General features: G+C 39.4%; 1 protein-coding gene across 13 annotated transcripts in view; it reads left to right on the forward strand.

Moving 5' to 3' along the window:
- LOC100552334 (poly(rC)-binding protein 3) overlaps window positions 1-27252 on the forward strand; it is a 240269-nt gene that overhangs the window by 206700 nt on the left and 6317 nt on the right. For 11 of the 13 annotated variants that reach the window (XM_016994479.2, XM_062957908.1, XM_062957909.1 and 8 more), the window contains 8 exons: window positions 1717-1833; window positions 4900-5031; window positions 7724-7852; window positions 10958-11101; window positions 15198-15239; window positions 15715-15790; window positions 17623-17675; window positions 20128-20297. In XM_016994479.2, coding sequence (XP_016849968.1) covers window positions 1717-1833; window positions 4900-5031; window positions 7724-7852; window positions 10958-11101; window positions 15198-15239; window positions 15715-15790; window positions 17623-17675; window positions 20128-20297 — 863 coding nt within the window. Of the gene's footprint in view, window positions 1-1716; window positions 1834-4899; window positions 5032-7723; window positions 7853-10957; window positions 11102-15197; window positions 15240-15714; window positions 15791-17622; window positions 17676-20127; window positions 20298-23441; window positions 23912-27252 lie in introns of those variants that run through there. The other 2 variants (XM_008113010.3, XM_016994481.2) reach the window with 2 other exon arrangements.

Here is a 27252-nt window from a genome sequence, read left to right on the forward strand (position 1 = left end):
TATATTAGTACCTGGCTGCTATCTTTACTGCTACAGCTCTGTGCAAATATTTCCCTCAAAGCTCACTTTGGGTCAAAATTGCACAGCAAATAACAATTGATCTAAAGTGTTTATTTCCAAATAAGCCTACTCTGAGATTACACTTTTATGCACAATCAACCAGTCTTTATTATAGTCCATGACCAGCCCTATACAAAAACATACAATAAGTTGAATTAAAATAAATGGACAAAGCAAATAATAAAACAGATGATACCACCAAGTGGTAGAGGTTGCTGGAATGTACATAGGTTTGTTGAATAGTACATGCAGCTGCACAAAATTTACATTAAATGTTATGCAAGTGTTTTCATCAGAGCAGAAGAAGGAAACATAAAAAAATCTGAACATCCTGGTAATTTAATTAAGACAGATTCAATAAAGGGTTTCCTACCATCTTACAAGAGACAGTATAGAAAAAGATAGGTCACTGAGTCAACATCCTCTAAGCTGCACGATATTACATTTTACAATGAACTGCAAGACAATTGTGGAAGAAAATTTTTAAAAAATTGTAAAAAAAAAGGAAGGAAAGAAAGAAAGAAAATGAATGAATGAATGAATGAATGAATGAATGAAAGAAAGAAAGAAAGAAAGAAAGAAAGAAAGAAAGAAAGAAAAGCCGCAATCAGAAAACAAGATTTTCCAAAATCTTTTTTCTAGCATAGCTAACGCAGGTGGTCACCAAATGCATGGCGATTCCGGCGGCCAGTGTGAAGAGGTTGTGTGTTGCGTTGCTGCCATTGATTGTTCTCAACTCCTTCTGTGCCATTAATAAACTAATATCAGTGTTTTCACTTCATGCGTATGAGGAAATAGACTTAGACCTTTGCTACCAACTTTGTTATTCCAGTTAGTGGCTATGATACTACAGGATTTCTCTGTATACTGACATTGTGTTGTGTTCATTTGTTATTGTTGTGTGTCTTCAAGTTGTTTTTTGACTGACAGTGACCCTAGGATGGCATTATTACAGGGTTTTCTTGGTAATATTTGTTCAGAGAGTATTTGCCATTATCTTCTTCTAAGATGAAGTGACTTGCCCAAGATCACCCAGTGGATTTCCATAGCCAAGCAGAGATTTCAACCCTAGTGTCTCAAAAGTCCTAGGCCAACATATGCACCTATACACAATGCTGGCTATTTGTATTCATTGCAGTACCATTTTAAAATATAGTTTTTAGGAAATAGTTTATCTTGATCTGAATAATACAGTACAGTGTTCCCTCACTGGGGTTAGGTACCAGGACCACGCACAATAAGTGAAAATCTGCGAAGTAGGGACACTATATTTATTTTAAAATTTATACATTATTTTAGTAGTTATACACTATTTTAAGTCTTTATCAACCAATTGTGTGTGGATAAATTGCCTTCTTCTCCTCCCGTTGCCACTTGGGCTCCTTTTCCTCACCTTTTGGCTTCTCCTTCCTCCCTTCCTTAGGCTGTAAATTGTAATTTTTTAATAATTTATAATAGTCTTTTAGAGTTTATTGAAAAACCGCGAAACAGCGAATCCGCAAAAAGTGAACCGCAAAGTAGTGAGGGAACACTGTAGTTGTATTTGACCTTTCCTCTTACCTAGGATTTTTTTGTTGTTGTTGTTCAGGTAATGCTCCTATACCATAGGGCTGTTTGTGATGACAAGCTAGACTCTTGACTGCTTTATTTTCACAGAGTGGTGCTCGAATTAACATCTCAGAAGGCTCCTGTCCAGAAAGAATTGTGACGATAACAGGCCCAACAGATGCCATTTTCAAGGCTTTTTCTATGATTGCACTAAAATTTGAGGAAGTAAGTAAATGGCAATTCCCGAAAAGCTATGCTAAAACTATTATTTTATTTTCTCATGTTTTTAAAAAGCAGACATTATTTTATTGCCTTTAAAGAACATAGTTGAAGGGACTGTATTTTAATAAAAGATCACAGTTGTGAAAATAAAATGAAATAACTGGCCATTGTATGATAATTAATCATTTGTATTGGAGGGACACTGGGGATTACTAGAGGGAATTGATTTACTCCTTGGAGAAATCAGTTATTTCTAGTATTGTTTGTTAATAATAAGAGAGAAACAAATTGTTTATATTTAATTCCTTTTTTTATTTGATCTGAACATAAAAACTCTACATAGTATCTAATTTAGATACCGCATGGCTCAGAAAATGGAACAGTTCTTTCCAGCATTACGTACTTTTTTGTCTTTGCTAAAAATATTTGTGTTCAAAGTGCTTCACATTCATTTTCAAATTTCAATGAATACAGCAGTCTTGTGTCTCAAACAGTATTGTTGTTCTCCAGTAATGCAGACAGGAAGGGTGACACTGAGAAAGTGACTTGGAGGGCCAGGAAGTCTGACTTGGTCATGGTAGTCCACGCTCTTCTTAAATCCCATTTAGACTACCTCAACACGCTCTACATGGGGCTACCTTCGAAGACTGTTCAGAAGCTGATAATAGTCCAGCACGCTGCAGCCATTGTTACACCCCAAGGCTGCGAAAACACCTTGAAACGCACACTGGAGCCAGGATCATAAGCAAAGCAGTTTATTGAGGATTATATATATATATGCAAGCGACTAAGTTATAAGTCAGTTGAGTAAATAGTCCATAAAGTAATGTATCTTATGGTTCAGATATGAGTTCAATAAAGTCTTTTAATTGGAATCCACAAACAGAACTTGTTAGTTCCAGCAAGCCATCAAAGTGGCCCACAAACACCATCCAAACAGGAACAACCCAAAGTTGACAGGAACATGGACAAGGCACCATGAAGCCATAAACTGTAATCCACCTGGAAAGCAGGAATTCGGGAAGCAAGGGATCCGGAGGTACAAGGCGAGGTATACTCGAGAGTCACTAGGCACGAACTCGGCTTGGAAGTCTGGAAACAAGGCACAGGAGCAAGGCAAGAAACAAGGTGCTGGAACACGGACTCCTCTTGCAAGGATTGCAAAATTGACACCACACCCAGAGAAGGGAGCGAAACACTTTTAAGGGAACTTCAAGCCTACAAGTCAATGAGAACTGATACATGCCAAAATTCACATGGGAAAGTTAGTCATTAGTGCGCCTGAGTGTGCCTCCTTTCCATTGCAAAAGATTCTCTCGGATTAAAAACCGCATCCTCCCTAGCGTCAACAACAACTGGCAAAACTAACCTTGAGGAAGGATCGGAATGCTCCCCAATTAGCAGATCCTCAGGCACCACAACTTCAGGCACCTGCAAAGGCATTGGGCTTCGATCCAAGTCCGGAATGGCCCCAAAATCCGAATCAGACTCTGAATCCACTTCCAACTCCTGCTGCAAAGCAGGCCATGATGGCGGAGATGATGGCGGAGATACAACACCCATGTTGTTATCCAGGGTGTCACACAGGGAGCATACAACCCCTCTGTTGCACAACTCCACTTGCTGCCTATTAACTACCGAGCACTATTCAAAGTACTGGCTTTAGCCTATAAAGCCTTAAACGGCTCTGGTCCAACTTACCTGTCTGAACTTATCTCACTCTATGAATCAGTTTATAGATTAAGATCTTCCAGGGAGGTCCCGCTCTTGGCCTTACAGGTGCGGCTGGTGGGGACAAGGGACAGGGCCTCCTCGGTGGTGGACCACAGCTGTGGAACTCCCTCCTGAGTGAGATTAGGTCAGCCCCCTCCCTCCTGACCTTTAGGAAACAGCTAAAGACCTGGTTGTGGAACCAGGTATTTGGCCCATCATAGGAATATTTAAAGTTAACGTGAAAGTTGAAAGTGCAGTGACCCAGGACTGTTTGTGGACAATGGCTATGTTTTTGTGTGATACAGTAGAGTCTCACTTATCCAACACTCGCTTATCCAACGTTCTGGATTATCCAACACATTTTTGTAGTCAATGTTTTCAATAAATTGTGATATTTTGGTGCTAAATTAGTAAATACAGTAATTACTACATAGCATTATTTCATATTGAACTACTTTTTCTGTCAAATTTGTTGTGTAACATGATGTTTTGGTGCTTAATTTGTAAAATCATAACCTAATTTGATGTTTAATAGGCTTTTCCTTAATCCCTCCTTATTATCCAACATATTTGCTTATCCAATGTTCTGCTGGCCCGTTTATGTTGGATAAGTGAGACTCTACTGTATATGATGTTATTTTATGTGGTGTGTTTAATAATGTTTAATGTTTTTTTAGGGGAGGGTCAACTTTGATGTTTTATACTGGTTTTTTTTAATTGAGGGCATTGAATTGTTGCCAGCACTGTGAACTGCCCCGAGTCCCGTTCATGGCTTAGAAAAGTGGTATATAAATACCGCAAATAAATAATAATAATAAATAATAAAATGAAAACTAAAGATTTAAACAATTCAGTCCTGCAGTAGGTACAAAAAAAGCAGATATATAAGTTTGGAATGAATGAACCTTGAGTTATTCTAAACAAACTAACAAGGCAGTCTTTTAGTACCTGCGAATTGTCACCTCTGAATATATCGCATATTTTGCATTTCAAGTCCTAATATCTTACTACTCTTTCCTACAATAGCCCTTCTGGTCTGGCTTGTTGATTGTGAGTAGGAGCATTAAATATCAGAGTCATGATGAAAATGGAAGAAGACTCTAAATAACTTTTGTCTACTTGGACCTCTTGCATTAGAGATGGAGAATCTCCTGCTGCTTTTCAAAACAACTGTCTGCCCTTCACAAGAAGAATCTCTATTGAATTATGTCAACTACACTGTACAGCATACATAGAGAAACCACAGTTTTTTACATTTTTTTCTCTAAGCAGAACTATAGTATTTTAATACATTCTCTTAGGTTTCAGATAGAATAATAAATCCTTACCTAATTCTTGATAACATTATTGTTATAGGATATCAATGCTTCAATGACAAACAGCACAGTGACAAGCAAGCCACCTGTAACACTCAGACTTGTGATTCCTGCAAGCCAGTGTGGGTCCCTTATAGGCAAAGGAGGATCCAAAATTAAAGAAATCAGAGAGGTAAGCCACTAAATCAAAGTGAATGTTGCTTTCTTTAATATGCACTGGCTTTTAAGGATGCTATATTTTTAAAAGATTTTTATTTAAAAGCAAGCAAATATAGAGTCAGAAAAAGAAAAGGAAGAGGAAAGAGGAAGCATACCCATATGTACAAATAATACCCTACAGAAAGGCAGACAGTCCAGATAAGAAAAACTTCTGATTGTCTCTTTTTTTAAAATTAATTTTTATTGTAGTACATTTTTTCTTTTCAATAAAAGCAAAAGTATGGAAAAGGGGAATCACGAAAATCAAAAGGGTGGGGAAGGGGAAAGAAGGAAAAGAGATATAGAAAAAAGAAGAAAAAGTAGAAAGAAGAAGAAAAAAAGTACTAATAATAATAAAAGGAAGAAGAAGTGATGCTCAAAAGGGAAAAAATGTTGTAGCTTGGTTTGATTTCCATCTACTCCTTGGTGCTCATGCTATATATTCTTCTTTTTATAGAAGCACAAGACTCTATAATGTCTTTCCTTTTTCTTCTTACTTCCCCTTTCCTTCAGTCTTTGTTTTGTGAACATATGTTTCTGATATATTCTTCATCTAAATTATTAGTTCCTTTTGTCTTTTAAAATAGTCTTTGACAGGTTGCCAATCGCTTTGCTTTTTTGGTATTCCTTGCTATAGTGTTATTAAGTATATGAGACTGTCCATATTCATTATTTCCAGTATCTTATTCTGCCAGTACTCTATCGGAGGGGTTTCTTTAAGCCTCCAATTCCTTGCATACATTATCCTAGTTGCTGTGTCTAGGTAGTACAACAGAATCTCTTTGTTTTGTTTTTCCTTTTCTAAATTTAACATTCCCAATAGGAAGTATTCAATCTTAATTTTTATTTCTATTTTTTACAATTTCCCTATGTATTTCCTTCCAATATTTTTTCGCTTTTTCACATGTCCACCAGGTATGGAAGAAGGTACCTATCTGGTTGCCACATTTCCAACATTTGTTTGATAGATTCCTATAATATTTAGAGAGTTTTTGTGGAGTGATGTACCATTGATACATAATTTTTAGCCAATTTTCTTTTAAGTCATATGAATATGTATATTTAATTTTATTGTTCCAAATTTTCTCCCATTCTTCTGCGTGTTGCTTTCTGATGTAGAAGAATTTAGTGAGAGAAATAGGAAATGCCAAAGGGAGTTTTAATTTTAGAGCTTGTCTACACCAGGGCTTCTTAAAGTTTTTCCACTCATGACCCTTTTCTGTCTGATAAATGTTTACATGGCCCTCAGATATATATGTATATAACATAGATATAAAAATCAAACATTTACTAATAATAAGTATAAACATTTATAAGGCTTGCTAAATAGGCTGATTTTCCTTTTTATGAAGTACAGCTGAAGCATTTTCTGCAGTCCACTGTAATCATTGCACATTGTTGCTAACAGTTTCGTGTAAATGTCTAGGCAGAGTTCAGAAACCTTTTCCTGTTGCTAGTATTTTTGCAACCTCAACATTTGAGATCGGGACCCACAGTTTAAAAAGCAATGGTGTACACCACTAAAATAGTCCAGCTGCAATTCAGATTATTCAGCTTCGGGGCCCTGGGTTCACCCCATTAGTGCCACACTTACTTTAATATATCAAACTAAAATTGTATTACTGTCCAGTGTTCACAACCCCAATTTGAATCACTATAATTATATATAGTTGCTTCCTTTAATGGCAGAATGAAATGCCCACCATGCAAACTATGATGAAAGGAGATAGACACGTCTACACCCTCATCATTGATTTCATGGCTAGACACCTTATTCTGAGTGAGCAACTTCTCCAGTGAAAATAGACATGAGAGGTAAAAAACCAACGGTGTAGAATCTGTAGAATGTCTATTTTCTACCTTTAAACTTAATGGAAAACTGAAGTAAAATATAAATTATTAACAAAAGTTCATGCAATTCTTTTACATAATAGCTTCATAGAGAATTCTGAAAGCAATGTAATAAATGTTATGTGAACACTAATGAACATAATGTGCCATCCGTTCCAGGGCTTTTATAATTTTGCCAGATTATATGACAAAGACATCCTCCTCCCATATCCTCTCTTTGTTTGCAAGAACATTTAATTTGAAGAAGTGGAAGAAAATGGCACTGACTTGTATCAATTGCAGCAAATAAAAACTGTTGATTATATCAAGATCTGAGTCTTCCAATTTTGTTGAAAGCCCCTTTGAATCTCTTTTAAAGAGAGAGAAAGCAGGGTATAAATAATAATAATCATCGAATGCTAGAAAGTTCACAAAATGACTGCTGTCCTAAATATTTTCCATGGTTGAATCCTATGAAACACATTGATGGAGAGTCACATTATGCCATGGTACCTTTCCCCTCTATATATCCCCAAATTATAAGACCTTGGGAAAACTCTAACTAAATAGAAACAATGTTATCTTTTTAAAGTTCCAGAGATAGTCTAATGTAGTTTTACTTTAGATGCCATAATTAGTTAATTTAAATTAGGTCAACGTTTTCTAACATTTGACTTGTAAATACGGTACTTTTTATCACAGTGCAAGTTACAATACATGTTATGCAACACAATGCATGCTATTTTGTGAATTCATATATCTTGATGTAGTCAGTAAGCAGTCTAGATTAGGCAATGAAATTTATATTTATTGGAACACCTTTCTTTGTCTTTAAGTCCACAGGGGCCCAGGTACAAGTTGCAGGGGATATGTTACCAAACTCCACAGAACGTGCTGTGACCATATCTGGTACACCTGATGCTATTATACAGTGTGTAAAACAAATCTGCGTGGTAATGCTTGAGGTAAGAAATATGTCCCAGGACTTAAAATTGTTAGGAATTATGGCTTCTTCTGTCATAAGCACCAGGAACTGTCAATCATAGATAGATAACATAAAAGCATGGCCACCAATCTTAATCCAGAATAGGTCTTTATCTTTGTTCCCTGTAATACTAGCAAGGTATCTGCTACAGATTTAAATGGCTTCAAATCCATAGGATTCGTTTTCTGGATTGAGACTCCAAGAGTATCACCAATTGTACTTTTATGAATCTCATAATTATTTGTTTGAATTATATTGTTTAAAATAATTAGCAAGCAGAGCAGGATCTTATCACGTAAAAGTGGGGAAAGCAGAGGGAATCATATTCTTTCATTCACTACTGTCAGGTCCCATACCTGCGTTTAGGGGTGACTGCCATCCCATGTCCTTTCCCCACTTCTACATGGTTTCGCTCCAGTTTCTCCCATTGGAAGTCGGGTAGCACTAAAAGCGCAGTCTTTCTTCTGTTTCTCTGCGCTGTTGCAACGGATTCCCACGAACAATCACCCTGCATCATGTAATGGCCTCCATGGGTCTCAATTTCAGAAACACAGAGAAATTGAGAGAAAACTGCATCTGATGAGGTACTTAGTCTGCAACTGGGCTAGGGCCGGGCTGTGTAGTAACCAGCTGCAATAAATCACTACTGACCGAGACATCATGAGTTCAAAACCCAGGTCGGGTTAAGTCCCCGACCATTAAATAGCCCGGCTTTCTGTTTACCTAAGCAGCCCGAAAGACAGTTGCATCTGTCAACTAGGAAATTTAGGTATGCTTTATGCGGGAGGCTAATTTAACTAATTTACAACACCATAAAACTGCCAGCAGCACGTGGAAAGAAATGAGGAAGTACAGCACTCAGTGTCACTTGTGGATGATAAATCAACAGCTCCCCCTGTGGCTGGAATTGAGCATACCCTCATGAAGCTGTAAATGTTAAAATTGCCTCTTTGTGTGTCTATACCGTATGTTATTTGTCTGATGGCATTGAATGTTTGCCATATATATGTTCATTGTAATCTGCCCTGAGTCCCCTTCGGGGTGAGAAGGGCGGAATATAAATACTGTAAATAAATAAATAAATAAATAAATAAATAAACTGAATTGCAGTGAGAGAGGCAAAGAATCAAACTTCTCTCCCCCAAAATCTGCATCCAAATTAGGAGGGAAGTATTTACATATTCATTTTTTTAAAATTTCACACAGTGGTTAATTATTTGCATGACATCTGGTTTGGCCCTTAGATTACATTTCAGAAAAGCTGTTTCTAATAACCTTCTAAAGCACTTTCCAGAGACAGGTTTCAAAGGGGATATGAAATTCAACTTACCCAAGCCAGTGCGGACCATTAGTAAAAGGGAAATTTTGAACATATACTCTAGATCTTAGATAATAATGTCTATGCATTCCCTGTGTCTGCTCATGATATATCTAAATCTTCTAAGTGTTAATAAGATTTGCTGCAGCTTGTCAGAAGCAATGGTCTGAACAGTAAGCTCGCTGAGTTATCTTGAGGGAGTCACTGGTCTGATCTTAAACATCTCCCCAATGGCAAATGGGTAATTACCCTGCAATGGCACCAGAGCCACTGAAGTGAACCTATATTGAAGAGACTCCCGGAACAGAACAGTGACTCTGCTGAGCTGCAAGAAATGGAAAATTTCCTCAGAGAACTCAGCAATGGCAGCCTCTCATTTCCTGCTGGGAGGAATATCTGGAAAAAAACAAAGTTGCATCTCTTTCCAGGGTTTTACATTTTGCTGGTACTGAGGGAGATAAAAGAAGTGTGAAAATCTCGCTGCCGCCTGTGCCTTCCTCCAGGCATCCTGATTAAATCAAGAGGAAAATCTAAATAGAGCTGTGAACCAAATTCTTCGGGATCAGCTCCCTCTGTCAGATGTCAGATGTTTGTGTAGGGGGGTGCAATTGGGAGAGATATTGGGGTGGAGATATAATTCAGAGACACAATAGATAAGAAAGAAAGTTTATTAGGAATATATTCATAACCTGTTAGGATTATGATACCAATATGGTTAGATATTGGTGCAGAGTAGCAAAAACACAGAAGACTAGGGGTTTATGTGCGCAGAGGTGAGAAAAACAAAATAGCCAGCCTCCCTTTCCTTTTAAAAAGTCATGTGCATAAAATAAGCATCAGAGACATCAAAATTAAAATAGTAAAAATATGTTTACTCACAATCTTGTATGATGATGGTCATACAGGTAAAAACATCTTAGTTCCAAAAGAATACAGTTCAGGATACTGCATATCTCTTAACAAGTAGTAACATCAGCATGGCATGGCAGGATCAAGAAACAGGAAGAGCATGAAGAGCCAAAGAGATAGAACAAAATAAAGTCTCCCCTTTTATGCCCCAGATTCTAAAGGCATATGTCACTTCCTATATGTCTCCAGGAAGTATACTCTCATTTCCCATATCACATGCAAAACCCCAAAATGGTGCCATCAACCCTGGAATACAGCTTGGCTTCAGGTTACTAAGCAACAAACAAAACTAACTACATAAACCATCCCACATTGGAAATGCATGCATGATTGCTAGATAACCCAACAAAGTTGGAGAACCATTACTGAGTGTAGGAAGATGGGAAAAATACACTGTGGGATAAGGAATAAAGAAAATAAGAGATATTGTGATGAAAGTGTTTAAGGGAAATGCAGTAGAAAGGGAAGTCATCGAGCTTCTTCTTGCACTTTTATGCAAAGGCAGGAGGAGATAGTAGGATGCTAACAAAAAACAAGCAACCAGAGGGAGAAATAAGCAACATCATCATAATGAGGGACATTGGAATTTCATAGTGGTGCAAATAGATGAATTAGGCCTCCGATCAGCCAGGTACTAGATTCCAGGTCTTTTGTCATTCATGAACTATTTCTCTAGGTTCATGTTGTAACGCCATGTCTGGCTCCAAATACAGGATCAGGCATTAAGAATCAATCCATAAGTCTTACTATTATATTTCTGTTGCTGTCTATGTTGTAGCAATAATTTCGAGCCACCACATTTGATCTATGTGCGCTGTTTATTTTCTATTCCTTATTGCTTTCTGTTTTCATCCTCAGTCTCCACCAAAAGGTGCCACAATTCCCTACCGCCCCAAACCTGCCTCTGCACCCATAATTTTTGCAGGTGGCCAGGTAAGAGCAGACACCCTTTTGGCTTCAGCCGGAAACCACGCCGTCTTGGCCCAACCTCAGACTGCGCCTGTTAGTTTCCAACTTTAACTTCTTTTCTGTCTGGTATAGTATTGATTGTTTATGTTTACTAGTAATGTGGATATAACAAATGCTTTTTTGTGCAATGTATGCCAAGTTAAGCCTATCTACCTTTGGTCCTTTTGACCACACACTTCCGCACCATGTATTTGTTCCCACAAGCCACCCTCCCTTTGGAATTGATAGGGGGCCAGATGGGAAACAATTTGTCTCATGAAGTTTTCTGTGGGAATAAAGTATATACCAGACTGACCTTGTTCGGACAGGGGACTGGCTGTCAGATCTATATATATAAAATGATAAAGTTGTTTGCGCAGTGACTATAACAACAAAACTAAACATCCCAGAAATACGAAATTTGGCAACACAATGCAAAAGGCTTGCCTCCAGGTTACAACAACACAACCACACCACAAAACCACAATCCAGACCCACAAAACTCACAACAACACATCATGCGATAACAACACAACTAAACTCCCCAGAAATACAAAACTTGGCAACACAATGCAAAAGCCTTGCCTCCCAGTTGTAACAACACAACCACACCACAAAACCACACAGGACCCACAAAACTCACAACAACGCATCGTGACTATAACAACACAACTAAACGCCCCAGAAATACGAAACTTGGCAACACAACGCAAAAGCCTTCCCTCCAGGTTGTAACAACAGAACCACACCACAAAACCACAATCCGGACCCACAAAACTCACAACAATGCATCATGACTATAACAACACAACTAAATGTCCCAGAAATACGAAACTTGGCACACAACTAAACACCCCAGAAATATAAAACTTGACAACACAATGCAAAAACCTTGCCTCCCGGTTGTAACAACACAACCACACCACAAAACCACAATCTGGACCCACAAAACTCACAACAATGCATCGTGACTATAACAACACAACTAAACATCCCAGAAATACGAAACTTGGCACACAACTAAACGCCCCAGAAATATAAAACTAGACAACACAACGCAAAAACCTTGCCTCCCGGTTGTAACAACACAACCACACCACAAAACCACAATCCGGACCCACAGAACTCACAACAATGCATCGTGACTATAACAACACAACTAAATGTCCCAGAAATACGAAACTTGGCACACAACTAAATGCCCCAGACATACAAAACTTGGCAACACAACACAAAAGCCTTTTCTCCCGGTTGTAACAACACAACCACACCACAAAACCACAATCCGGACCCACAAAACTCACAACAACGCATTGTGACTATAACAAATACAAAATTTGACAACACAACTCATCCACCTCCCCAATCCCTACATTCACACTTGGCCTCCAAAAAAACAATTACAATAATAACAATGACAACAACAACAGCAATAAGAATCAACACCATCACAGGCAAGAAACAGCCAGGCACTGAGGCTGAGAGGCCAGTCAGTGCTACACTGGGCCTCCAAAAAATACAGTAGCATCTAACTTATCCAACCTTCATGACCACTACAACAACAATAATAATAAACACCTACACAGGCAAAAAAAAAGACTATTGTACCACAATAAAAATATAAACCGCACTCAGCAGAATCAGACATTACAACTAACAACAAACCAAAGACAACAGGGATCTCAAGCAATTATCAATCAACACAAAAATTGAAGAAGGTAACAGACTTCAAATACTACTACTAATGTGAGTATAAAGAAGGGTGGAGGTCACAGCATAAATACAACCTAATGTAGACTGACCAGCACCACCAGACTAAGCCACAGCAACGTGTGGCCGGGCACAGCTAGTCTATATATATAAAAGGGTAATGAAATTTCGGCCTAGGACTAAACAACAAAACTACACATCCCAGAAACACTAAACGTGGCAGCACAACTCCTCATCCATGCCTCTACGTTCATACAACAACAAAAAAAGAAAAATAAAGTCCTAATTAGAGGGAGAGGAATAATTGTTTTTATCCAATTGCTGCCAGTTACAAGGCTAAGCTCCGCCCACTTGGTCTCCTTGCAACCCACTCAGCCCAGGGGACAGGCAGAGTTAGGCCTCACTTAGGCCTCTTCTACAGATTATTTTATTTTAACTGGATTATGTGGCAGTGTAGACTCAAGGTCCTTCCACAGAGCTATATAACCCATTTATAATGGTCTTAATGTCAGAGGAAAACCTTTACCCTTTACCTTAACTACCACCAATTCCTCAATACTTTATTTCCCATACCACCATACTTCGCCACAGCAACGCGTGGCCGGGCATAGCTAGTATCCATATAAATAGTTTCAGGCAAATATTAAAAGGGTATGGCAGTGCCAGATGGTCTGGGAATTCTGGTAGATACAATCCTCAAAAACTACTTTTCTTGTTATATATGTGTTGTTACATTTGGAAAACAAAACTGGTGTGTTTTATTCCAGGAAGGGTGCTTTTTATTAGTTTGATTACATCCTGAACATTGATTCAAAGGTTTTAAAGATTTTTCTCCTCCATTAAAACTAATGTCAGCAATTGCTGTCAGAGTTATGTAATGCATGCTCATTTTCATGCTGAATCTAGCATCATGTCAGTACCACAATGTTTTTAGAGGAAATCTAGTGCAATCTTGTTCTTATAGTTGAGGAATGGAAGCTCACGAGTTCAGACAACACTGACTGGGACCATAGTGTTGTAAGGAGAGGGGGTTCCCAGGTCTTTACTTTCCTCCTTCTCTTTCCACACTCTCCTCCTCCTGTGAAGCCGCATCACCAAAAGTTCTTCTCAGAATTTTCAGAATTAGCAAACAGATAGCCAGAGTAGACTGCAAAGTTTAAGGTGCATAGTTTATGATGATACATTTTTTTTTCATTTCAGATATCAGAATGCTTTAGGCAATATCTGGCATCTACAGTAGAGTCTCACTTATCCAACATAAGCGGGCCGGCAGAACGTTGGATAAGCAAATATGTTGGATAATAAGGAGGGATTAAGGAAAAGCCTATTAAACAACAAATTAGGTTATGATTTTACAAATTATGCACCAAAACATCATGTTATACAACAAATTTGACAGAAAAAGTAGTTCAATACACAGTAATGCTATGTAGTAATTACTGTATTTACGAATTTAGCACCAAAATATCACGATGTATTGAAAATATTGACTACAGAAATGGCTTGGATAATCCAGAAGCTTGGATAAGCGAGGCTTGGATAAGTGAGACTCTACTGTAGTTAATTTTTTATATACATTGCTCGTGCCCCCTCCCAAAATATTTATTGGTATCTTGACTTTTACTTGAAGCACTGATTCAGAAAATTGTGTTGCATCAGCATGGGTTTCTTAAATATGGTTATCATGTTTTCTATGGGTGAGGTGATGGCAACTTAGATAGCATATATTCTGTATCTGTAACGCAAAAATGCGTTAGATAATCTAGAACGTTGGATAAGTGAGACTCTACTATATATATTTTGATCTGTTTGGAATGTCAGTTTTTTTCACCTGAAACTCAGTAGCAGTTTTGAATATCGTAGGGTCAAATTGTGGTCTCTGCCATTTGTGACAAGGGTCTTAAAACTATACAACTAACTTTTGTGCACTCAATGAAGCTTTGGTTTTCTGCTTCTATGGGTGCATCTACAGAATAAATTAATGTGGTTTGACACCATTTTAACTGTCATGGCTCAATGTTATGGAATGCATGTTCTTTAGTCTTCTCTGACAAAGAATTTTGATGCCTCACCAACCTACAAACCCCAGGATTCTGTAACATTGAGCCATGGCAGTTAAAGTGTTGTCAAATTACATTAATTCAACAATGTAGATGTAAATCAGCTCCCCACTCTCCTGCTTGCTTAGCAAACAATTTTTGAGATAGAGTGGCTTTCTAGGAACAGACTGTGGGGTCTGCCATTCAAAGCTAAATGTCCAAAATCCTAGTGGGTATGCCTAAAAGCTGAGCAAGTCAAACTGTGTTTTATAACTTGTGCTATTTAGAGAGTGAATTGTGTATCCGTAGTTTAAAAACAGGCACTCTGAAATGATGAGAAAATATCACCTATTATGAAACATGACTGCTGATGAACTTTTATCTGTCTTTGTTGTTTTTAGGCATTCACAATTCAGGGGCAGTATGCCATCCCACATCCAGACGTGAGTTCAATGCATGTCCTTTACTTCCTATACTCTCTTCTCCCTTCTGTTTGCTCTGGGCAGCATCTACTTTCTAAGTATTTGAATATCGAAGGAACATCCACAGATGCCCCTCTTTAAAGAAATAACATTTAGCCAAATATGAATAGATGGCTTTGTACAATAGTTACTGGAAAGTACAGTGGCCCAGATACAAGTGACTCCGTTCCCCCTTTTATGCATGTTTTCTATTTAAGTTTTTGAAATGTAAATATCTAGAACTGTAGTTAAAGATATTAACAGTAGCAGTTTACATATAACAGTACCATCATCATTTTAACTTGTTTATTCTGTGTTGTAGACTAGAGTGAATGATTTGTAGACTTTTAAATATAATTTTAATTAATCCAGTTTTGAAACATGTTAAGATGGTTTTCTCTACTCTGAAATAATTCCATTTGATTGGATAGTTCTAATTTCCCATCCTGCCCTGCAGTTGACCAAGCTTCACCAGTTGGCTATGCAGCATCCCCCCTTTACTCCCCTTGGGCAGACCACCCCTGGTTTCCCTGGTACGTACCCATGACTCCCTGGGGATGTCCTTCTTCTTAACAGCTCTGTTTCCCATGGTCATTGCGACATTTGGATCACTAAATGTGGTAAATGACTAATGCTCCTTTTGTTTTTACACATTCATCTTTGTTGTCGGTCTCTTTCCCCCTCCTATGGCTTTCTCTGTAAGGTTTCTTTTGAGATCACTAAACAGTTTTGCTTTGTTTTGGTTTTCTTATTCTGCTCCTCAGTTTTGCCACCAGCTTCTTTTGTCAGCACCAAATGTTATTACGGACCACAGAGGATGTACCACGTGCCTTGGGTTCGTAATGGTCACTTTGTATGTTTGATTTCCAAATGAGACCCACATAGACTACTGTGTAGTATATTTTACATAACAGTAGAAATGGGGGGAAATAACTTCTTGTGTCCAGATTAAGTTCTCATTGAATTTCTATATATTAACTCAATATATAGAGTAAATTGATTAAAAACCCTTCATGTTCTTGTCAAACATTATGAGAAATGAAGAACAGTTAAAGCCAATTAATGAGTATGTTTGTATCACTTGATGCATAATAGGCTGGTTCCAGATATAACCATGCTTGGAATAAAATCATTGGGTTTAAGTTAGACATAACCCAGGGTACATCTACATTGTAGAAATAATGCAGTTTGGCATGACTCTTACTGCCATGACTCAGTGCTATGGAATCATGAGTTTGTAGCCTTCTCTACCAAATACAGATCTCTGGATTCCATAGCATTGAGGCATAGTAATCACACTGCATTAATTTTACAGTGTAGATGTGGCCTAAGTTGAAGTCCCATTGTTTACAATGGTTCTTCTTTAAGCACCATTGTCTGGATTGAACATAGTCAAATTTGTTTTAGTTGAACTTCAGATCACTTCAGATCAGACTCCAGTTCTGCACACTGGTACATACTTTGCATGGCAAGTAATAACATTTTTATCATATACATCAAAAATGTCAGAAACGAAATTGTGTGCATAATAGTGAGCAAATCAATTTACACAAAATTCAGACTTTGAAAAACATACTCCAACTTAGTTATAATTATTCGTGATTTAATTTTAGCAAATGTCCTGATTATGTAAAGCCAAAAACAATATGCCTTTAAAGCTCTGTTAAAAAAAACTTCAGATGGACAAAGCAAAATGGCATTGCTATATGGTGTATCTGATAAAAAATATTCTATAAAAATTATTACATTGTCTTTTACTTAGTTTCTTTTTCATTAACATGCTGCTCCTGAATCTGCTCCTTGTACTACTGTTGACTGTGTGTAACTGTAATTTGGAGTGTGAACACATTAATTGCATTTCCTAAGCAAATTTACTCTTAACAAATTGCACCCTTAATGTATATTGTACTTTCCCCGTTAAAGCACCCTTCCTTCCCAAACCCTGCAAACTGACTAATCCCCTATATAATTTGCTTAGATTATATCCATAGTATTAAGTTGTTCTGCATTCTTATACTGTTGACTTGATATTTTTATTTTTTTAAACTGCAGATCAAATTTGAGTCACTTGATTTTTTTTCTCAACAAAGTGTTGGATTTCAGAATGTATTCCTAAGTGAAATCAACCATTACCTATTTACTTTTTGATAACATAATATGTAAATACTCTGTTTCTATATTGCTGAGGTTAAAAATAGGGCTATGAACGCTCTGGTTCTCTTGAAGTTCTTGGATTGTGCAATTCTTCTTTTTTGTTGAGTTACTTGTGCAAATATAAATTACCGCTCCTCTAAAAATGGACTTTTTTCTATCTCAAAATAACAGTCATAAAGGGTATTTCCCCTTTCTTATTCTCCAAATCTAGGATTAGATGCCAGTACTCCAGCCAGCTCTCATGAGCTCACTATTCCAAATGATGTAAGTAAATTGGGCTGAAAGCTGTTGCTTTCTCTTGTTCTCTTCATCTCTTTTCTGTGCATTAAGAGTAAAATTCCTGGTCTGTTCATATCTATTGCCATTTTCAGAACTGATATAACATCATGATTCAACAAGCACGAACTTAATTGCTTTTAAAATGATATTTAGTAGATTTAACACATGCAGACTAATTCAGACATGGGCAAAAGTAGACCCGCGGGCTGGACATGGCCCCTTGGGCTCTTTCGTCCAGCCCTAACCTGCCTCAACCATCCTCTCAGCATGTGGATGTGGGGGCCCACCACATCCCCAGGCTGAGAGGAGGGCCGGGGAAGAGATATGCAACTGCTGAGAACTCTGTGAAGCTCCTTCTTCTCTCAGCCTGGGGGACATGGTGAGCCACCCCAGTCTGAGAGGAAAGCCAAGACATGTGCACACAGCTGTGAAACCCTCCGCCTGTGACAACCCCCCGTGCACCAACTACGCCGCTGCCCCGTGCCAAACAGCTCCTGCATTAACTGCCCCCCATGCCAAATGCACCTCCACGCCATGCCAATCACCAACTACTCCCTGTACCAACCACACCACCACAAAAATTCATGTGCCAATTGTGCCAAATGTGCAACTTGTGCCGACCACTCCCTGCTAACCACATGGCCAGACATGCTGTCCCGCTCCAACTGCGCCAAACACAGCCCCGCATCAACTACAGTGTTCCCTCACTACTTCGCGGTTCACTTTTCACAGATTCACTATTTCGCGGTTTTTCAATAAACTCTAAAATACTACTATTAATCATAAAAAATTACAAATTACAGCCTAAGGGAGGAAGGAAAGAGAAGCCGAGGGGAGAGAAGGGGAGCCCAAGCGGCAACAGGTGGAGAAGGAGGTGACTTATCTACACACGATTGGTTGATAAAAACCTAAAATAGTGTATAACTACTAAAATAATGTATAAATATTAAAATAAATATAGTGTCCCTACTTCGCGGATTTTCACTTATTGCGGGTGGTCCTGGAACCTAACCCCAGTGATAAATGAGGGAACACTGTACCTCACACACCACCCACACTGCTGCAAACACTGTCTCGCACCATCCCCCATGCCAAACCCTTCTACTGTAAACCCAGCAAATGCCACCTCACACCAAACGAGCGACATGCCAACAGTCCCTGCGCCAAATATGCAGCTGCAACACCCTCTGTGTCAAATGCTACTTCGTGACAAACACCTAGCCCCCCCCCCCCACACACCAGATGTGCCACTCCCCACTCCAAACACGCCCTGCATCAAACACCCCCATGCCAAACATCCCACCCTAATGCCAAACACCCTACCCCGGTCTCATCCTTCATGCCAACTGCCCTTGGCCTCCTCTGCCCCCTCCCTCCTAGCCCAGGCTTGCCTGGCCTACCAGCCCGGCCCACAATGCGATCCCCACGACAAGAAGTTTGCTCATGCCTGGACTAACTTATAACCATGTAAACAGTACTCCAGAAAAACAAGAAAAATGGACTGTATATGCACACCTTATAGTCATCCCTTTGTATTCATGGATCATACATCCATAGATTCCACCATTCATGGCTTGAAAATATTCACCAAATGCCCCCAAAACACCACTAAAAGCAAATCATGATTTTGCTATTCTACAAGGGACACCATTTTCCTTCATCATTGTGTATAACGGGACTTGAGCATCCACAAATTTTGGAATCCACATGGATTTAAATTTCAGGAAAAAAGATTCCATCTAAACATCATTAGAAAGAACTTTCTGCCAATAAAAGCTGTTCAGCAATGGAGTATTCTGCCTCAGAACATGGTGTAAGTCTCCTTCTCTGGAGGTTTTAGAGCAGGGATTGGATGGCCATCCGTCGGGGTGCTTTGATTCCGTGTTCCTGCATGACAGGGGTTGGACTGGATGGCCCTTGTGGTCTCTTCCAACTCAACGATTCTAGGAGTCCATGATTCTGGAACCAAACCCTGACAAATACCAAAATCCCACTGTATTCTTCTATGGCCAAGCTAGCCAAATGGTTGGGCATACAATAGTTGAATTGCCTACATACAGAGCCGGTCCAACAATGAGGCAAATTAAGCGGTCGCTTGGGGCGCAAAACATACGGGGGCACAGTCGAGACTGCTTTTTCTGTTGATTGCTTGTAAAACTTGATGTTTTGGTGCTTAATTTGTAAAATCTTAATGTAATTTGATGTTTAATAGGCTTTTCCTTAATCCCTCCTTATTATCCAACATTTTCGTTTATCCAACGCTTTTATTTTTCAGTGATTGGTCTGGGGAGGGGGGGCGCCAAAATTCTGTTCGCCTACACTTGAAAAATACCTAGGTCCGGCTCTGCCTACATATCATCATAAATCTCTCATTTCCTATGTGATCTTTTTTTTTGCCTTTGCTCTTCACTTTTCGTCTGTGTTTGTTCTGCTCTAGCTAATAGGTTGCATCATTGGTAGACAAGGCAGTAAAATAAATGAAATCAGGCAAATGTCGGGAGCACAGATCAAGATTGCAAACGCCACAGAAGGGTCAGCAGAACGGCAAGTAACAATTACAGGATCACCGGCCAACATCAGCCTAGCACAATACCTCATTAATGCAAGGTAAGTTCACTGTTTAATAAATAAGTAGCCCTTTTCTTGAAGCCCAATGTTGTTCAGGAAAACAGTGAATTAACCTGAACTGTTTTTAATAATACGGACTAATACAAGTAGCAGTATCTGTGCCCCATACAAGTAATGTTTGAGATGCCAAAGTAATACTGTTCCAAATTGCATAAAAAGCAATATCTTTTGCAAATAAACTGTTTCCTATCAGTTCTGCTGACCAAATAGCAGCTATAATGAAGCAGATTACAATGCTGATTTAATTTCTAGCTGCAAATTTTGTCCATAGTATGGGATTACAGGTATTTGACTGTTGAAGAGAGTGTTATTTTTGGTTTTGGTTTTCAAAATAACCACAAGAAGAAAGCATGCCGATGAAATTGGGCAAGACAGTCTCCTTCCTAGGGCACTGATTTCTTCTTTAAATATGTGGTGATGCTTTACCCTTACTTTTTATTCCAATTTTATTTTAAAATGCTGAATTTTATTTTTTAGTTAGCACTTTATAAACACTGAAAGAAAACTAAATGAAGGTAACGCCACCCAAATCTGCTACTAGATCATGTCCATATATTGGAAATAAGTAGTCTTTTTGAAAACCTTCTCACACTTGAAACTTCCATATCCAATACAGTGAAACCTTGACTTACGAGCACACCAACTTACGAATTTTTGGAGATATGAGCCATCACCCCTTTGATTTTTGGCTTTGAAATGTGAGCCAAGATCTGAGATATGTGCACTAACATTCTTCCCTCACCTCCTTGCTTTCCTGCATTGTGCATGTGTGCCTAGTTCTCCCAGCTGCCTCTCGCTCAGTGTGGTAGCTTCATTCCTTTGCTCCATCTGTATTGCTATAGGTTCAGTCTTCTTTTGAAATAATACGTCAAGGGGCAAAAAGTACCATCTTTATTGTTCGGAATACAAGAGTCTTGCACTGCAAGCCATCTATATAGGGCCTTAGCTACAAAACCTCTGGTGCCTGCCCTTTCTCACATGCTAGAATCCACCTTCTCTCACCTCAGGGCAATTGATTTTTATGTCAGGTTTATGTGTCCTTGCAGCATCCTGTCTTCCCTTTCGGCCATCAGCCATGTGCTCTATGCCAGTACTAGGGAGTTCATAGTTGCATGGCATGAGTGATTCCCAGAGTCTGTTCAGTTCCAAATTCACTGGCAGGGGGAGAGCTCCTGATACAGTTAGGAAGAAAAGGAACCTGTATTCCCATATATCGCCTTACACCCTCCATTCACCAATGGGGAGGGAAGAGGAGGAGGAGCAAAGCATTTCCTTCCCTTCTTCCTTCCTGTCATGATCCCCATCTCATGCCATCTCTGGACACAGAGTGCTGACACAGAACACATGGCCATGGGCCGAAAGGGAGGACAGGAATATGAACCAGCCATAAAACTCAATTGCCCTGAGGTGGGGGGAAAGGGAAAGGGCTAGGCATGAAGATCACTGCAGATGCAGACTGCAGCCAGGAAATCAGTATACATCTACTTCTTGGAAGGAGAGCAATGGCCAACCTTGACAAAATAGTGAAAAGCAGAGACATCACACTGGCCACAAAGGTCCGCATAGTCAAAGCAATGGTATTCCCTGTAGTAACCTATGGATGCGAGAGCTGGACCATAAGGAAGGCTGAGCGAAGGAAGATAAACGCTATTGAACTCTGGTGCTGGAGGAAAATCCTGAGAGTGCCTTGGCCCACGAGAAGATCCAACCAGTCCATCCTCCAGGAAATAATGCCCCGCTACTCACTGGAGGGAAGGATATTGGAGGCAAAGTTGAAGTATTTTGGCCACATCATGAGAAAACAGGAAAGCTTGAAAAAGATCATGATGCTGGGGAAAGTGGAAGGAAAAAGGAAGAGAGGCCGACCAAGGGCGAGATGGATGGACAGTATCCTTGAAGTGACTGGCTTGAACTTGAAGGAACTGGGGGCGGCGACGGCAGACAGGGAGCTCTGGCATGGATGATCCATGAGGTCACGAAGAGTTGTAAACGACTAAACGACTGAGCAGCAGCAGGGGGGAAAGGGACTCTGGAATGTGAGAATGGGCAACCTCCAGGCGCCAGGACTCTAAGAATGATTTATAACACTGTAGCTAGGGCCTATATAGATGGGCAGTAGAGTAGACTCTTGTATTCCGAACAATAAAGTCGTATGGTATCTTCACTCATTGTGTGTCTTGGTGTATTCTTCCGAAGAAGACTAACCTACAGCAACACAGCTGGAGCTGAGAAGCCTTACACTTCCTTACCTCCCTCTCTTTTTCTTTCTTCCTTCCTTTTTGTTCCCTTTCTTCCTCCCGCTGTTCCCATGAGTGCCTAGCACACAGGCTTCCCCTTCCCCTCCAGCCATTAGCCTTTTTTGCCGGTGGATTTAATCCTTGCCCTTCATTTTCCTGGTGCTAAAGTTATTTTACATCAGTAGCTTTTCCTGGTGGGTGTGAGTGTGGTTTAGGGGCACAGGCTGTGTGTGGATTGTCTGTGTTAGGGAGTTGCCAGTGTGTTAGTTGAAAAGGTTGAAAGGGAGGAGGATAGGTTGAGGGGGAGGCCTGGGTGTCTGTGTTTGTTTTGTGTGTCTTCCCCCCCCCCCCAGCCCCATTTCCTGCCCCTCTGTGTCTCTGTTTGTTAGGCGTGCTTTCGTACATTCATGAGGTGTTTGCGTGTCTCCTCCTCGCGTGTCCTGCCACTGCCCCACGCACAAACATCCGGCCTTCAATCCTGTCCGGGGGGGGGGGGGGGGAGGCTGGAACAGATTAATTCATTTCAATGGGGAAAGATAATTTGAGCAATTTGAGTTAAGAGCTCTCTCACAGAACAAATTAAACTCATAAGTCAAGGTATCACTATATCTGGTTGTTAAAATAAAAGGAAGTGTCTGCAATTGGTACATCACTCCGAAAGTACATCGCAACAGCTTTAGATTGTTGGAAGTTCTAAAATTTACGTGTCTTTAGAATTAATCAGAATGCATATGCCAAACAGATGTACCAAAAATCTCAGTCCTTGCCAGTGTCCAAATGAAAATACTATTGAACTGTACTGATATGCTATCTTTTTAATAAATGTACATCCGTGCCTTAAGCCCTGTGATCAAATAAAAATGTGTTCCCTCCTTTAACCTTTAAGGATATGTTCTTCTCTTGGTGTTCAGGGATTCCCCACACATCGAGATGAGAATAGACCCCTTCATTTTTAGTTGCCCAAACACCATATGGCATACATCTGGATCTCAGAAGATAACAATCTTCCGGACAGCTAAAACATGCAAATATACTAAAGTATTTATTAATGGATTTGCAGTTTGCTGCTCACTGATAACGTTTATTCTAGCGTACAAATTTGTGTTTGACTCACTTAGAGAAGCTTGTGATCTCTCACAATCATGGAATGGCATTTTAACAGATTGTTTAACACACTTTTGAAAAGAAGACATTTCATCTACATAGGAAAAGCAGTATTTTGGGTGGACTTCCAGGACAGAGTCATTTGTAATCTTCACATACAATATCTTTAAAACATCTTGTGTACATATTACTCTGTGGCAAATGTATCTGCATAAAATGTTTGATGTTTGTAAATAAAGAGTCTTCAGTAAATGTGTAGATAAATTTCATTTTGAAATTACACAGGCAGATGAAAGGACTCTTTCATGTTTAGCAGCTGATCTCAACAGTGAGCAAGCCTTATGCCCATGGAGTAGTGTGTGTTGCCAAAGCTGTCGTATTTACAAGCCTTGTTTTGGGAGACTCACCAAATAAAACAAAAAGGGATGTATGTAATATGAAACTACAATGGTGATTTCAGTATAGCAGGGTGAGCAATTTAAAAGTTGCTATGTTGAAGACCTGGCTATTAGATCAAAACTAGCAAGACCTGTCGTTCCAGGCTGGCAAGTAATTTTCAACAGCTGAGTAATTTGGGGCCGGCAATAGCAACTTGACCAATGAATTACTTTAAGGCAAGCAAGCCAAAGACCAAAGCCATGAGTTTTTGAACCTGTAGCTATTTATCATGAAAAGCAAAGGAGACCTTCTCAGACCCCTTTTCGCTTTATGCAGTGTAAAAACACAGGCATCTGGGACGAAATGTCCAAACTTGTACAATTCCATGTCTGGAGATGACTGATTGAGGCTCAAGGAGTGATACTCATATCTGTAGTTGGCCAGTCCTTGATTTTGGATGCTCTTATCTCACTTACTATATGTCCTATTGTGCATTCTCTACTTTAAGTGGAATGTGAAAACTTGGATATAGCCAAGCACAGCATCTAAATAAAAAATGCAGCCAATCCATTCCAATGCTTTTAGCTTTTCCCCAGGAGTGGGTACTGCCCTGATCTCATCATTCAATGTTTCCTCTCACCTTCATATCCTCGACTCCTATCTGATAGTGGCAGCTCCCCATTGAGATACTGCCTCTCCATTATTCTAGTCCATTTTACCCCTTAATCTGATGCCACTAAACCCAGCACTTTAGCTATTAGTTATTATACTACATATAGGCTTCAAAATGTAAGATATCTTGTATTATACTGTCAGGAAAAATAGTTGCAACTTGACTAAGGCTTGCTTTTTTTGGACAGTCTTTGTATTTATTTATTTATTTACAGTATTTATATTCCGCCCTTCTCACCCCGAAGGGGACTCAGGGCGGATTACAATGAACACATATATGGCAAACATTCAATGCCAACAGACAAACAACATATATAGACAGACACAGAGGCATTTAACATTTTTATTTCCAGCTTCACGATTCCGGCCACAGGGGGAGCTGTTGCTTCACTGTCCACTAGTGGCTGTACTTCCTCATTCCTTTCCTTGTGTTTTGCTGGCAGTTTTATGATGTTGTAAATTAGTTAAATTAGCCTCCCGCATAAAGCTTACCTACATTTCCCTAATTGACAGATGCAACTGTCTTTCGGGGCTGCATAGGTCAACAGCAAGCCGGGCTATTTAATGGTCGGGGGCTTAACCCGACCCGGGCTTCGAACTCATGACCTCTCGGTCAGTAGTGATTTATTGCAGCTGGTTACTAGCCAGCTGCGCCACAGCTGTAGTGCCCTGTGTTATATAAAAATATCTGCAGCAGTAGACATTTTGGTCATATATAGCGCATCCATTTAGAATGTTACTGAAGGTTGTTGAACAATTCCAGGGCATATTTTCAGAATTCAGTAAGACTTAACATGAAACTGTAAACATAATTGATGCCATTAAAAATGTATAACACAACACTTGGTTGATTCTGTAAAGCACAGAATATTGCATTAAACTTATAATGCATTATTATTGCATTAAACTTATAACATTCAACTGGCACACATTTCCCCTGCAATGAAACTGAACTATAATGAATAGTTTTCATTTTTGCTTTGGCCCAGTTCAGAAGTAACTGAATGATATAATCTACCGTTATGTAACCATTTTTAAGCTCATGTGATCACCCTCTCCTCTTCCTTCTTTGCTTGTAAAAGGGATATGTTGAAAGATATTGATCATAAACTGAAGTTATATGTCAGTAAAATATAGACAGCTATGTGTTGTGCAAATTATGTTTGTAAACTAACTGAGTGGATATCAAGAAGCAGAAAACTTCATTCTATTGGCTGGTCTAACTACACTCGTGTATGTGAGGACACTAGGATAAAAAAAGCCGTGAGCACTGACAATTGGCAGGTGGATGGCAATAGTGGCCATCCTTTTCAGAAGAGAAAGTTGCCCTGCTGGATTGTGAGATCCTCAGAAGGTGGCAGGGCAGCTTTCCACCCCTCCAGAGATTAGGACAGAAATCAATGAATTCAAATTGTAAGAAAAAAAATTCTGTCTAAACATGAGTATTATTTTGTACTATTTTGACAATGGAAGAGATTGCGTTGGTGGGCTGGGGTTAGATTCTTCTTCATCCAAGACCTTTAAGCAGAGGTGGGACTGCCAAATGAAGGCCCGCGGGCCGAATGCAGCCCTCCAAGGTCTTATATCGGGGGCTCACCCTAAACTTTAGACTTAGGGTTACCCTAGGTCTGAAATGACATAAAGGCACACAACAACAATCCAAATTGGCTTGACTATCCCATCAGCCAAAAGCAGGCCCACACTTTTCATTGCAATATTGATAAGTTTATGTTGGTCAACATTGTTCTTTATTTTAAATATTGTATTGTTCTTTCATTTTTTGCACTGGAACTATATGTGCAGTGTGCATAGGAATTCATTCATGGTTTTTTTAAAACCATAGTCTGGCCGTTGGAATCGTGAACTACCCTTGGCTTAAAAAGTTTGAGAACCCTTGGCTAGATGGATCCTAGAGTCCCTTTGAACTCTATGGTTCTCTTCTGACAGAGATGGCTTTGGCTTCCAAACATCCTCCCCTGGTACTGCTCTACACTGCTCTAAAAATTCTTAACATCAGTATGATGGAAGATTACATGGGACCATGGGGATTTTTGTGTAAATTATCCATACATATACATACACAAATATACGAGGGTTATCCAGAAAGTAGATTACGTTTTGGAATTAAAAATGAACAAAGTATAGGAGAAAACATTTACCATATGCAGTTGAAAGCCACACCCAAATACCACTTCTCAACATAGTCGCCATTCAAATCTAGGCACTTATCATAGCGATGAATGAGCTTGGCAACTCCTTCCCCACCAAACTCTGCCGCTTGCATCCTCAACCAGCCAGTTACCCCTTCCCGTGACGACACAACTTCCTGGCAATACAGCGTTTTGGCGACACAAGCGGCAGAGTTTTGGGGGGAAGGAGTTGCCAAGCTCACTCATCGCTATGATAAGTGCCTAGATTTGAATGGCAACTATGTTGAGAAGTGGTATTTGGGTGTGGCTTTCAACTGCATATGGTAAATGTTTTCTCCTATATTTTGTTCATTTTTAATTCTACTTTCTGGATAGCCCTCGTACATATTACAT

The sequence above is a fragment of the Anolis carolinensis genome, chromosome 6 (genome assembly GCF_035594765.1).
Source record: "Anolis carolinensis isolate JA03-04 chromosome 6, rAnoCar3.1.pri, whole genome shotgun sequence".
In the NCBI taxonomy this organism is placed as follows: Eukaryota; Metazoa; Chordata; class Lepidosauria; order Squamata; family Dactyloidae; genus Anolis; species Anolis carolinensis.